This window comes from Camelina sativa, chromosome 17 (assembly GCF_030686135.1).
Source record: "Camelina sativa cultivar CO46 ecotype springtype chromosome 17, ASM3068613v1".
Taxonomy (NCBI): domain Eukaryota; kingdom Viridiplantae; phylum Streptophyta; class Magnoliopsida; order Brassicales; family Brassicaceae; genus Camelina; species Camelina sativa.
The window spans coordinates 38,941,957-38,956,599 of NC_141896.1; the positions used below are offsets into that span (position 1 = coordinate 38,941,957).

General features: G+C 36.3%; 1 protein-coding gene and 2 pseudogenes across 4 annotated transcripts; 1 reads left to right on the plus strand and 2 right to left on the minus strand.

Moving 5' to 3' along the window:
- Positions 1–49: 49 nt before the first annotated feature.
- On the minus strand, positions 50–3,331 carry LOC147924893 (putative disease resistance RPP13-like protein 1 pseudogene; annotated as a pseudogene). The gene has a single exon (XR_015587157.1). The product of XR_015587157.1 is annotated as a putative disease resistance RPP13-like protein 1 pseudogene (transcript).
- A 61-nt stretch (positions 3,332–3,392) lies between these two features.
- Positions 3,393–8,086, plus strand: LOC104758717 (putative disease resistance protein At3g14460 pseudogene; annotated as a pseudogene). The gene is made up of 2 exons (XR_015587158.1): positions 3,393–7,648; positions 7,754–8,086. The product of XR_015587158.1 is annotated as a putative disease resistance protein At3g14460 pseudogene (transcript).
- A 44-nt stretch (positions 8,087–8,130) lies between these two features.
- On the minus strand, positions 8,131–10,770 carry LOC104758716 (polyadenylate-binding protein-interacting protein 8). Of its 2 annotated transcripts, none has more exons than XM_010481637.3 (10): positions 10,081–10,770; positions 9,654–9,767; positions 9,514–9,558; positions 9,356–9,428; positions 9,140–9,252; positions 8,980–9,039; positions 8,850–8,897; positions 8,665–8,733; positions 8,518–8,579; positions 8,131–8,438 (listed from the first exon to the last, which is right to left on the minus strand). In XM_010481637.3, the coding sequence occupies exons 1-10, from the start codon at positions 10,372–10,374 to the stop codon at positions 8,378–8,380; spliced, it is 939 nt and encodes a 312-aa protein (XP_010479939.1). In that variant the 5' UTR covers positions 10,375–10,770; the 3' UTR covers positions 8,131–8,377. The 2 variants fall into 2 exon arrangements, with proteins under 2 accessions (XP_010479939.1, XP_010479941.1); XM_010481639.3 differs by having other exon boundaries at positions 8,518–8,575; positions 10,081–10,739.
- Positions 10,771–14,643: the final 3,873 nt, after the last annotated feature.

Sequence of the window (14,643 nt, forward strand, 5' to 3'; positions counted from 1 at the left end):
ATTAGCGTCAACATAACAGTAATTCTTTTTGCTGCCTGAGAAGAACAAAAATGATCCAAAAATAATTCCTTTTAAGGAAGATGATATGACTCAATAAGTCTAAGAACTCCGAACAACAACTCCAAATTCAAGAAGCATGTTCATTGTTCATGGTTGCTGCTGTAACTGGAAATTGACTGCTCTATAATAAAAGAAGGAGGACTGAAACTAAAAAAAAAAAAAAAAAAAACTGAGTGTTGCATCACTTCACTCCTTCATCAGCAAGCCTCTTCGCTTCTGTTTTCTCCTAGTTTGGCGATGGTGGTCGAGTGATTCGCGGTCTCACTGGTGTCTTTGAAGGGCTTACCCATGAAGATTTCAAAACATTTCATATAAAAAAACCTATATTCAATGAAAGGTTTTGTTACAAAAGAGAAACAGAGCGACTAAAGACTTACTCAATAAACCTTCGTTTAGTTTCTTTTCTTATTGACTTGCTCAGCGAGCGGAAATGTGGCTAGAGAGCTCACTGTCTCTAGTTATTCCTTCTTGTTGAAGCTGTTTATACTTACGTACATCCGGCTGAAAAACTAACTTTTGACACTGATGAATTAGTAGAGTGATCAGAGAAGGGAAACGGCCCGGTAGACTACTGACCAGTTCTGGACATCTTTCTATCACAAGTTCCTCGAGGTTAGGGAATAGTGTTCCTCCATAGACCTCTACATTCACCCACTCTTCCCAAATTGGCATGTCTTCAAATGACAATACTCGAAGAGACTTAAACGGTTGTTGTAGTCTTTGAACACTCGGTTCAGAATTGCTGTAGTAGAATTCTGAACCTATGCTTTTCAGCTCCTTGAGGTTTGAAATCCAGAGTTCCTTGAGACCTGGAAGTCCCCCAAGAGATGGCAGATGCTTACAATTTTTGCACTCAATGAGTTTTAAGCGTTCGATGCTAGCGAGCGAAAGAAGGATCACTCATCCACGTAGGGAAACTTTTCCCATAATATTTTGTTACGGTGAGTTTCTCTATCTGGTTATTTGGACGTAACTTGTCAAAGATTGCCTCTTCATTATCCTTCATTGGATAATAGCTCTCGACACGAGTTTGTGTTCTCCAAGTAAAATCTATCTCTTTCAGATGGGTCTTGCTCTCCAAATTTGCTTCTTCCGCGTCGTTGATATCCCCAATGTTATGCAGGTCGAGGATTGTGAGTTTTCCGCCAAGTTATGTAAATTCTCTTGAGTACAGAGATCTTTTCCCCTTTGCCAACAACGAAACTGGTAAGAGTCTGGAGCTTCTTCAATCTACCAAAGTGTTTTGGTATCTGTTTCAAGTCCACTGTATCAGTCAGATCAAGATGATTCAGCCTGGTAAGATTGCAGATAGCTTCGTCTAGCTCGATCAGATTGTAACAGTACGCTAGCAGAAGAGTCTGAAGATTATACAGAAAACAAACGGATGGTGGAAGTTTCTTGAGATCAGTTCCAGAAAGGTCTAAGTACCGGACAACATCACCAAACTATAGTGTGACAAAGACAATACACGCAGCCAGGTAAGACTCGGAAGTAACTTGTCTCTGACCATAGTATTTAAATTGCAGATTTCGGAAGAGTTTCCATCGCTCAAAGGAAGAAAAGTTCGTAAAGACTTTGCATTGTGCAGTACCTCAAACTTTATAGCCTCGCCACTATATTGGTCTCGTAAGAATGATATGTGCCTGGTTTTTCCTGAAACTCCTTGAATTTGATTCTCAAACTTGAAGGAGGACTCCCCTGCTGCAAATTGAGCTAGCTCGTTGATAAGATCATGCATTGTGAACTTTGTATCCCTGCCTTGTTGGAACAGTGACCTTGAAACTAGTTCTGAAAAGTATAAATCTCCAACATGTTCTGTTCTCTCTGTGTTATCCACCTTCTCCACGAGTCCCTCAGCCATCCACAAAAGAACTACTCTTTCCTTTTCGAAAGCATGCCCTTTTGGAAATATGGAGCAGTAGGCAAAGCATCGTTTCAAGTGAGGTGGAAGGTAATGGTAGCTGACTCGTAAAACTGGGAGTATGTTGGTCGAACAACTTGGAAGAGTCCAGATCTTGCTGTCTAGGATCCTCCTCCAATTATCAACTTCTCTGTTAAACCGTAACAGACCACCAAATGCTTTTGCAGCCAAAGGCAAGCCTTTGCATTTATCCAGTATCTCTTTTTCAAGATCTTCCAGTTTTGGATTTAGATTTTGATCATGAGCATCACGTACTCGATCCTTGAACAGCTCCAAGCATTCTTTATCAGATAGAGGCTGAAGTGTGAGGGTGTAGCTAGCGGCACAAACATTTTTTGCAACATGGTGACTTCTTGTCGTCACAATAATCCGGCTCCCCTCAGCAGCATATGCAAAGGGTAGGCATAGCAGATCCCATTCCTTACAAGTTTCACTCCAGCTCCACATATCATCAAAAACGAGCAGAATTTTTTCTTTTCCTAACTTCTCTTTCAAGCTAACCTGAAGTAGATTTAAGTCAGTAAAATAACATTGGCTTGAAGTGATCGACTCGTAAACTGTCTTGGTAAGGCTGAAAACATCAACCCCCTCTGACATATAAATCCATGCTTTTTTTGTAAAATGATTATTTAAGTGCTCTTCATTGTACATGACTTGTGCAAGTGTGGTCTTGCCAACCCCTCCAATCCCCACAATGGCTATCACGGATATCACGCTTTGATTCTCTAAGTGCTTCTCATTGTCCAGGTACTTTCCTATTGTTGCCCTGCCAACCATCTTCATATTGTCTTTATCATCCGGCTTCAAGAATCCTTTGATCTTCTCCTTGTCTGCATGTCTACCGAACACTCTTTGTTCTTCAAATAGAGATGTTGTCCTCAATCTTGCTATGTGTGTCATCGCCTGTGTGTCGATTTTCAAGTTGAGGTAACCTATCTGTGAGGCTAGACGCTCGAGACTCTCCTTCACCTTCTTTAAATCGCCGATCGAACAGCAGGCGGGCATCATGTAAGTCAATTTGGTAGTTACCATGTCAGACAAGTTGGTAGATTCTTTGCGAAGATCATCTGTAGCAATATCATCAAGAACATCCTCGGCCTGGTATAAGGCGTCTTTTAGCTCATTGAGCCAAGATTGCACTGCATGGTTCTTAATTTGCTTCTCCTCTGCATCAATAAGCACTGCACTTATAATCAAAAGTGCGGTGTGCACCCTCTCATGTATTGTCTCACTATCTTTTTGCGCCTTTAGGAATTCCTTGACAACAGCAGACGATACAGCCTTGATAAGACCTGCTATGATACCTGAGAGAATCGTCGCAACGAGAAACATCCTTTCAGTCTTTGTGAAGCTAACGTCAACCAAGAAATTGAAGGTTATTTTTGTTCCATCTTTATTTTTGCAGTTGATGAGATCCACTAGGCCATTCCATTGACTTTTAAATAAATAAACAAATGAAAACTTGTTGTACCAGTATTAAACTAGTATTAATTTACGATAAACAAAGCTACATAATAAATTGCACGTTACGTCGTGCATCTTTCTAAAAAAATAAAAGTATTTACAACTAAGAAAACCTTTAATTTGATGATGGTAAGGACGGAAGCAGATTTGGACATCCTGGAATATTAGGAGTATCTTTATTGGTTATGTTTTGATGGAAAGTCGTCTCCCTTCATCCTCTCATAGTTGCGGGTGATCAGACAAAGAACCTGGACGAAAGGCATAGAGCGTACAAGTCTCTCAGTCTCATTCAACAAGCTTTCAAGGAGAGAACATGACAAACCCTCATTTATTAGATTGTTTGGAGGCGTTTAACCGGCTTGACCGTATTGCTACGACACCTTCGGAAATCAATGAACTGGGGAAAATGAAGGCGTCTTTGCTGGCTGGAACTCAGGTGCTTGCTGATGCAGATCAAAAAGCAGATGATGTTGAAGGAGTTAGAAGGTGGCTCACTGAATTCCAAGATGCTTCCTTCAAGGCAGAAAATATTCTCGAAGTCCTATCTATGATTCCATTACTTACTCGGAAGCATTGGACATGGAATTCTAATTTTCCGCAAGAAGAAGAGAAAAAGATGCATGACATGGCTCATGAAAAGATACCCGGCGTGCTTGCACTACTGGAACGTCTTGTGGGTCAAATAAAAGTGCTTGGACTGAGAGAAGCACAGTGGGTGCCAAGGTCACACATGAGTCGTCTTCTTTATTCGCATGACAGATATCTTGGGCGAGAGGCAGATAAGCTAGCCTTAACCAATTTGATATTGTCTATTGGTATAGTTCCCTGTGGAACTCCTCTTGTTATCTCAGTTAATGGTATGCCAGGGATTGGAAAGACTGCACTCGTACAAGTCGTTTACAATGACGAAAATCTGGCCAGGTATTTTGATCATAAAGTATGGATCAATGTTGGTCAAGAATTTGATGTCTTCAGGGTAACCAAAGATGTTCTCCAAACAATCACTTCTGCTGTAGCTAACACTGAGTATCTACCTTCACTTCAAGGTCAGCTGATGGAAACGCTTGCGGGGAAGAGGTTTCTACTTGTTCTAGATGATTTTTTGTCTGAGGGCAGTTCAGAATGGAAACTTTTCCTCTCTGCTTTCACTGGCGCATCCGAAGGAAGCAAAATAGTTATAACTACTCAAAATGATATTGTCGCTTCTATCACGCAGGCCGCTCAAACCTACCAACTGAAGCTGATGACTGACACAGAATGCTGGGAGCTGATCCGTAGTTCTGTTTTGGAGAATAAGTCAGTAAGCTCTATAGACCAAGAACAAGAAAGAGTTGGCAAAAAGATCGCAGAACAATGTAAGGGCTTGCCATTAGCAGCAACATTTATCGCATCTCATCTCCAATCCAAGCCAGATCTCAGTGAATGGGAAGTTGTATCAAGCAATTTCTTACACTACACTACCGATGTCCTTGAAGTTCTAAGGCGGAGCTATGATTCTCTCCCTTGTCACCTTAAGCAATGTTTTGCATTCTGCTCCATATTCCCAAAGGGTTACGAGGTTGATAGGAAGAACTTGGTGCTTCTATGGATGGCAGCTGACCTCTTATACCAACCCGGGACCGGGAGCAACCAAAGATTGGAAGACACTGGTAACAAGTACCTCGATGATTTAGTTGCTAGATCTTTTCTCCAGTCAGTGGACTCTAAGAAAAGGTTTACAATGCACGATCTCATGAATGATTTAGCTAAAACTGTTGCAGTAGATTTTTGCTACAGGCTGGAAGATGAGAGTTTAGTGCAGCAGATACCAAAGAGGGTCCGACATATATCCTTTTGTGGGAAGCAATGGGATTCTTCTGTAGCTTCCACTCTCATCCGTGGAGCTAAGTATCTGAGAACCTTTCTTCCGCTAGTTGTCTCATCTTTTGGGTGTTCTAAACTAGTAGAGAAAGCTCTGGACCCGTTGCCAGACTTCTCAGAACAGACATTGAGGTGTCTACGTATTCTTAGCTTGTCTCATTACCATATAACCAGATTGCCTGAATCATTCGAGGGACTAATGACGCTGCGATATCTAGATCTGTCCAACACCGAAGTGATAGAAATTCCAGCTTTTGTGATGGGACTCCATAATCTACAGACGCTTTTCTTGTCAAATTGCCGTCAACTAAGAAGACTGACAGCAAGCATAGTAGACCTCATCAACTTGCGTTATCTCGTCCTCTTACGGACTCCATTAGTAGAGATGCCATTGGGAATTAGTAAACTTACAAGCTTGCAGAATCTGTCAAATTTCGTTGTAGGAAATCTGAATGGGGCCTCGTTGGAAGAATTGAGAGAACTTTCTCATCTTCGAGGGACACTTCACATCTCTGAGCTGCAAAATGTGGTTACCTTAGAAGAAACAAGTGCCGCTTGTTTGAGGGAAAAGCCACTCCTCAAAAAGTTGGTCCTCACATGGAATATGGAAATTTCTGGTTGCAATACAATAGCTTGTGAGCAAAGTGGGTTGCTCCAAATGCTGCAACCTCATCATAACTTGAAAAAGGTTAGCATAAACTCGTATGGGGGTGCAACATTTCCTAAGTGGTTGGGTCATACTTCATTCACCAGCATGACCTCTGTCTCTTTGACAAGCTGCAGTCTCTGTATATTGCTGCCGTCACTGGGACAGCTACCAAAACTAAAGTACCTTAGCATTGAGAAATTCAAGATACTGCAGAAGGTTGGTCTAGAGTTTTTCTACGGTGAGAACGACAATGTCTCGACCCTAGAACCATTTCCATGCCTTGAGGATCTAAGTTTCTACGACATGCCAAGATGGGAAGAATGGCGTTTTCCTGAACTAGAAGGTCGGATCTTTCCACGCCTTGATAAACTGACCATTAAAAGTTGCCCCAGACTCACAAAAAATTTCTTGAAGGGGCTTCCAGATTCCACTAAAGTTGACTACGGCAAAATTTCAGAACCATATTTGCCTAGAAACGAAGAGCTGCATAAAGAAAACAAGGAGCTATGTAGGCCAGAACCTGAAAGCTCATCACGGAACAATGAAGATATTTTTGGAACCTCGTCTAGTGATGCTGCTGCTAGCACTCATGGGAAAAGGATGCCTCAGGTAGACGAAGATGAAACTGGTTTTGAGAGTATTAAAGTGACAAAAGTTCCGCAGCTCAAAAAAGTTTCTGCAAGTATAAAAAGACTACATATTGAAGGATGCCTCAGAGAAAAATATCTACCAGAGAGCTTGTTGCAAGATTGTCCCAGTCTCCAAGAACTTTTAGTCGTTAGTTGCCATTCCCTGGAGGCTTTGCCTGGAGAATACCCTTCCACCACTTTGAAAACCCTGTATATAAGAGATTGCATGAAGTTGGAATTTTTAGAAACTGTGCAAACAAATCTCATATTCCCACAGCTCGAGGATCTCTTCATAGACAGTAGTTGCAGCAATCTCCAGAAATTCCGGTTTGCTAGTTTCCAGAATCTCAGAAGCCTTTCATTAAGACACTGTGAGAAACTGATTGGTTTCACCGTGGCTGGTTTAGCTCTTGAGTCCTTAGAGATTATGGATTGCCCGATGCTGAAACTTTTCCCTAGCGGACTGGGAACCTTGAAACTCACGTCACTGTTAATCTCGAATTGTGGGAATCTCAAAAAACTGCCTCCAGATTTGAAGGAGTTCACTTCTCTTCTTTCCATCCATATAAACGAGTGTCCTGAAGTTCAGCACGTTGTGTTCTATGCTTCGGGAACTTACTACGGTTTCCCGAAAAGTCTTCAAACGCTTTGCATCAATTTCTGCACAAAGCTCAGACCTATGGCGTGGGAATTGAATAACCTTCCTAACTTGCGTGATGTTCAGATCAAGGGAGGAAATGATGACGTTGAATCTTTCCCACCAGATGAAAACCTTAACCTCCTGCCTTGGGGTCTTAACTCTCTACGGATAAGCGAATTCAAGAATCTCCGGACTTTGAATAACAAAGCACTTAGAGCGTTAAGGATTCTAAGGATGCTAGAAATCAGCGGATGTGATAAGTTAGCATCACTACCAGATGAAGGCTTTCCTTCCTCCCTGTCTCTCCTGCGCATAAATGGTTGTCCTATACTGAAAGAAAAGATATTCAGAAAAAAATTTGAATGGTTCAAGATCAAGCATATCCAGCGGGTGGTGATTGATGGTGAAGAACTCATGCGTTGAAGGTACATAGTAGCGACATGTATTTCTATGACATTGAGAACTTACATAGACAGAAGACGTATCCATATTCAGTAAAATATTCATACTGTTGCTTTGTTTCCTTGCAGGAAGAAAACTAACCTCAGATTGAAGGAAGCTGGAAAAAAAGCTTCAAGCCGAGCTGGAGGTACGTTGAAGTTTAAGAGAACATCTATATTGCAAAGAGACACTGCAGGCAATGACAGAGTGAATATTTGACACATTCATATTTTCCCACTGTGTTTTAAGGAAAACTTTATGCAGTCAATTTCCATTGCATCGTACCACTTTGTTTTCGTGAGGAAGATGGTGATAGTACAACACTGGGGACCTGATTTGATATACACAACATTGTAATTTCATTATGGTAACATCTTTTGAACTGTTGGTAAACATTAAAACAATGAGTCCGTTCGAAAAAAGATTATTCACTAAAGCCTAGACCCTACACGAGAACACCCCAAAATGCTCCAAAAATTCCTTTGAGAAAGATATTAAACTGTAATGTAGTAGTCTCAGACTAAAAATAAGTTTCAGAACTCAGAACAAGAGCATGCTCATGGTTTCTTTTGCTTTCCAGCTACTACATAACTGGAAATATAACTGCTCTAGGAAAAAGAAAATGACAACTGGAAAATATTACTAAAGGAAAAACTAAATGTTGCATCATCACCCTCCTTCATCAGCAAAAGCTAGTACTGAGTCAGTTTCTCCTAGCTTGTGGATGGTGATCGAGTGATTTGTGATCTCACTGGCGTCTTTGAAGGGCTTACCCTGAAGAAATCAAAAGAGTTAATATCATATTTTGAATATTCAATGAAAGGTTTATTACAAAAGAGAAACCTGTACGTACCTTATTGGCTGAGATCCTAAGACTAAGCCGCTGCAGTTTAGTGCCGCAACTGCACTCTCTGCCTTTTTCATCCCGAAAACAAACATATAATCAGATGTTCAGTAAGACACAATAGCTGAGTTTTTTACCAGAATCTGAGGAGCTTACCATGGCAAATTCAACAAAAGCTATGCGAGTAGAATGCATTTGGTCACCGAGAAGCCTTAAACGAGTAACCTATGCAGATAAGAAAGAAAAAAAAAAGAAAACTTGAGTATTATTGTGGCATTCACAAATTTCATATTATCTTTCAGAAAGAAGAACATAGTAGAGTGTTTGGATTCTGGACTGACCTCACCGCATCCAGACTGAAAGAAGGTTTTGACATCATCTTCAGTAGCCTGCAGTTTAAAGGAACTATCTTCAAACTGGGAACAAGGACGTAAATGCAAAATATATATTAACTGGAAAAAAAGTGTTTACATTCTTGTCAACATTTGTGCAGTAGATGGTCCTTGTACACATCTCTCTTTCATCTTCTGACTGGATAAAGATAAAACACCAAAGGAAATAGTGGAAACCACAAGTTTTAGTTACAACACTGAATATACTAGAATCGAATTTGATAGCAGTCTCTAGTTACCCTGGGGAGAAATGTGGGATTCACTGGAAGAATAGCAGTTTTTGAAGGTAAGACTCTAACTGGGTAAAATCCAATCAATGTTCCACCGAGAGTTAAAGCCGCTCGTGCACCTTCTGTTTATTTATTTAAAACATTCAATACTAATGTAAGTCAAATTTGAGACTTGAATTTTTGGTAAAGAAGATTAACAAAAAAACTCCAATAGCTTTAACTTACGGTCATCAGAAAACTCAACAAACGCAAAGCGAAGAACTGAATTTGGATCTCCACAGATTCGACAATCAACAACCTTCAGAAGAAGAATGCTATGTCATTACTTCAACAACAATAGATAACAACCGGCAATAAAAATCTTAAAAAGGAGTTCAACTTACTTGTCCACAGCTGCTGAACAAGCCAGCAAGGACTTCCTCAGTCACCTAATTGAAAAAACAATATTATATAGGTAATTAATGAATGCAACATTGAACTACATTTCTGAAAACCTGAAGAGAGAGTCTTTAAGGTAACTTACACTCTGATCAATGTCAGAGACGTATACTGTTCTTCTAATACTATCCTCCCTCTGAGCCTTAGAAGCTCTTCCAGGTAACCTCAGTCTCCTCCCTTGGTTAAAGTTGTTTCTTCTCTGTAATCCACAAAACAAAAAAAACAGACAGTTTACCAAAACTTATGTAAAGCTAGAGACTTTAACAAAACTTAAGTGTTGCAAAACTTGACAATGTAACTTATGGAACAACCAGAACAAACAAAACAAGATCAAAAACCAAAACTTTTCTATTTGAACCTTCAAAGCTAGAGACTTTCCAGCACAAATAACTCAATTGAGAAACGTAATCTGACAATCATATGAAAACAACCCAAACCCATTAACAGATTCAACAAAAAAATCCAAACTTTACAATCAAAATGTATCAGTGAGAAACAGGATTATTACATACCCTCCGGTGAGTGCCATCCTTTTTGTTGTTGTTGTTGTTGTTGTCTTCAGCAGATGGCTTTTTAGAATCGTCAGAAGAGAGATTCTTCTTGTAAGAAGGGAAAAACTCCTTAGCTTGAGGATTGAGTTTCTTGAACATAGCCACAAGCTTCTTCATTTGATCATATTCCGGTTTGGATGATTTGGTTTTGAGGTCCGATTCGGTTTCCGGTTTAGATTCCGTCTTCTCAATTCCGTCACCACCATCGTTGATTACCTTATTTGGATCAGTGGGCATCTCAGTGATCGCAGCCATTATTTTTCAGATCAGAACAAAAATTCCAAACAGAGGAATCAAAAAGTTGCGAGCTTTTTCTAATTTCTCTCTTTCAGTGGTATTTTATTTGGGATAAGAAAAAAAAAATGCAAAATTTTGATGAGACTAATCTAAGAAATGCGAGTTTTATAGAACAACCATTATCAGAATTCGAAAACGAGAATGCTTTGATCGTAGATATATACAAAAAATCTGATTCGGTGGCTGTGGCTGTGGCGATGAAGAAGAAGAAGAAGAAAAAGGAATGATGGGTTTTGGTTTCTTGCTTTGGCCTTTTTCCGGACTAATTAAGAAATTTTAATATTCTTTTCGTCAAATGGAACAATAAATAAATCGGAAAAGATAAAAAATAAAAAGATGATTCTCTATTAATTTATGTTCATTCTCTTGTGAAACTTATATAATTCCATTTTATTATTTAAGTGTGTTTTTTTAAATGGATTTTTTTTTTTATATTATGGATAGTGACTTTTTTTTGTCTTTCAATATGGACTGCATTGAAATGTGTTACGTGAACATATCAACAGCAGAAGAATGAATGTTTTTTATGATCCCCTTTATGTTTTCTCCATAATTGCAATTGGTATAATAAAAAGTCCATAAATCTTTTGGATTTGTTGGCATTTTTTCTTTTCTACTATTGGTGAGATTCTTCGGCCAAAACATCACAACGCACGCAGTGGATTTTCCCTATAGTTCCACTTTATTCTGCTTTGTTATTATATTTTTCTGTTTTTCTTAATATTTTGCTTTCAGTTATTTTTGTATGGATGCCACAGATAAGTGTGATAACAGTAACCACACAACAATATGATAATCTTTTGTTTAATTTGATACAAAAATTGAAATGATTTTTCGTCAGAAAAGATCCAAAAATCTAAAACGTTGTAGAATAATTAATTATTTAACATTAATATGATCACGTGTCAAATTAGAGATGAAGCAGAAAAGTTAAAATATTCATAATATGTGTAGAAAAATCTTGAACGACAACCAATTTGAGACGAATAAAATAATACTATATTATTGGCAAAATACATTTATAAGATTTAAAACTTGGTTTAGAAAATGTTTTTAGTGTTGTAAAAAATATAAGATAAAATGTTCTAGTCCATATAAAACGCTCTGGTACTTGAGCTGAGGGGATATACGGACCTAAGCCTAGAAACTTTTTTTTTTTTTTTTGGTAAATACCTAAGCCTAGAACCTTTTAGTAATTAAAAAAAATATATGTATATATATAAAATAAATTATTACAGATCTTTACTAATGACACTCTTAACCTCCCTAAAATTTACATCAAAAGTTTTATCATCTATCAAAGTTCCATTAGGAACATATATATGATATTTTTGTGTTAGAAGTACAAATTCCCATTGCAGCATGACCAATATCGTTAGATCAAAACAAAATACAACTATTTGTTTTCTCCTATGGCTAATTTAAATAACAATAAAATTTTATGAAAAAAAAACATGATTCTCTTCATCAAAAGAAATCATATTGTTGTTTTGCACCATTATCTTTACAGTTTTGTCACCTATCATAGGACTCTGTTTTAAGTTCTCCCCATTAATTTTGTATTCCAATTGTGGTTTGGTATTTTCCCACGACAACAAGAGCATGATCCTGCACTTCCTTTTTTTTATTTCTGTCGATTTTAAAAGTTGGTAAAAAGATATATCATGAATATCTTATAATTAAATATTTTTAAACAAAATTTAATTGCACATTCGTAATTATACTTTTAAAAACTTGTAGTAACTCTCACTCTCTCTCAAATGTACACAAAAAGAGTAACTCTCTCTCTCTCTCTCTCAAAAAATTAGATATGAATTCAATAAAAATTATTAAAAGATCAAATAAGAATTACTTGTCCACCAAAATGCAACATGTGTACTAAAATTTTCAAAGGAAATCGCAAGAGTAGTGTTTTGTATTATGACGTACACATCATCTCAAGAAACTCTTTTTACCTCAAATCTACTTTTAACTCTAGATCTTTTTTCTTTTGATGTTAAATAAGATTTTAAATAATTGCCTACCTGTTAATCAAATAAAATAATAAAATTGTTAATCATATTAATTGAGAAGTCCAAATATAAAACTAATCTTATAAAGTGTAAAAAATTACATTGTCATGCCTTTGGTCTTAAGGCAAATGTTTAATGTTTTAGTAAGGATAAAAATATAATTTTAATATTAGACTAATAAAATTTTAAAATAACTATTATTTTCAAAAAAAAAAAATATTTCGGTCTCTAATTAATAATGGACGAAAATTATTAATTAGTTTTAAAAATTGTAAACCAGTCAGAATTTTAAAAATTATGATTTCATATTTATTTATCCAAATTATTATTTTAATAACTATATTTGAAAGATTTTGTTAAGGTTTTAAATTATTATTCTCCTATATATTATCTTTCTTTTATTTTATTTACAAATGACTTTGAGTTATCATATAATACATATGATAAATTAATATGTAGTTTTTTTTCAAATATGTTGTGATTTAAATTTTTAAAAACGAATATATATTACTCAATCTGTAAAGAAAAAATGTGTATTTTAATATTCCACATCAGCGGGTTGACAAACCTAAATATATTCGGTTGATAAATTAATAAATTTTATTTGCTTACGATTAGAATATAATAATTAATACTTTTAAATATTTCACAGAATAATGATTCAAATACAACAAACAATATAAAATAATAATATATATCAAACAAATTAAATACTATAATATTATAAAATAATTTGTATTTTAAAATATATATGTAGATTTATCAAACAATTATAATATTAAAAAATAAATACTGTCTCATACAAAATAATTTTAAAAATAAATATAAAAATAAATATAACAATAATTTTTATTATTACATTATAAATTTTGGAAAAAATGTTGATCCGTGCTTTATAGCACATGATATCTTCTTGTTGTTTGTTAATGTGTTTGACAAATTTGTTTTGGTATAAACTTTCGTATAAAGTTGATTGTCAAACCTAACCTAGCCGACCAAACATTGATGAAGTCATAAAATCTTTGAGCGAACACATCTCGTTCACCTCTATAATTTAAATTTTAAAACAAATACGAGCATTAAATAAATAAAAAATGTTATTCATAAAAAAAGTGAGATCAATTTAAAACTTAATAGTTATGCATATAAAAATAAAAAATAGTTATGCAAACTGAATAGTTTGGGCAACCAACCGTGGAGTGATTTTCTAATTTAATGTTTGGTTGACAAAAATTAAAAAAAAAAAATTGTTGCATACTTGATTTACCATTCATCATTGCATATCAGTATGCATTGTTGCATACTAAAAATCTCTATACTAGTATGCATCTAAGCATACAACTCCATACCAATGTAATTTCACTGTTAGTTTGCAGTTTTCATTCCACTAAAGCTTCATACCATTATAAACTCCATACTACAGTTCAATGTTTTGAATATCAAAATAGTGGTATACATTGTCCGGTCTACACCATACCGTACAACCATTCAAAGCCTATTACTTATAGGTGATGATGAGATGTGCTGTGTTATAAAACCTTCTTCATGTGAACATTTGTGAAGAAATATACAAAATAGGCCTGGGCAAAATACCCGGATCCGAATATCCGATCCGAACCCGATCCAAAAAACCCGATCCGAATCCGTATCCGAAATTGTAAAATACCCGAACGGGTTCTAAATCTCTAAATCCGAAAACCCGAATCCGAACCCAATCCGAACCGAAATCCGAACGGGTATCTGAATATACCAACATTATTAATATATAGTAGTAATATATTAGTAATATTTATAATTTTAATAATATAAGTGTTCAAAATATTCAGATTTTTAGATATTTTCGACAATTTGAAGTATTTAAACTGTTTATTAGTAAACTTGGGTAGAATATACTCTAAATTTTTAGATATATTGTGTATTATTGAATAATTTAGACACTAAAATTTTGAGTTTTATGAACTTCGGGTAATCCGAATCCGAACCCGAAATATCCGAACCGAATCCGATCCGAACCCGAAGTCTAGAAATACCCGAACGGGTCCTATACCTCTAAACCCGAAAACCCGAAAACCCGAAATATCTGAACCGAACCCGAACGGATACCCGAATGCCGAGACCTAATATAAAATATGCCAAAAAAATAAAAACATGTTCTCTCGAATCTCGATTTTGTAATGGGTTTATCACAAGTACACTAAAAAGCCCAATAACGGTT

Bases quoted from the DNA above. Each gene is read 5' to 3' on its own strand.
- LOC104758716 (XM_010481637.3), bottom strand. From the start codon at position 10,374: ATGGCTGCGATCACTGAGATGCCCACTGATCCAAATAAGGTAATCAAC. The intron at 9,429-9,513 runs GTAAGTTGAACT...CTTCTTCTGAAG, and splicing joins TGTTCAGCAGCTGTGGACAA to GTTGTTGATTGTCGAATCTG. The intron at 8,898-8,979 runs GTAAACACTTTT...TTTAAACTGCAG, and splicing joins GCACAAATGTTGACAAGAAT to GCTACTGAAGATGATGTCAA.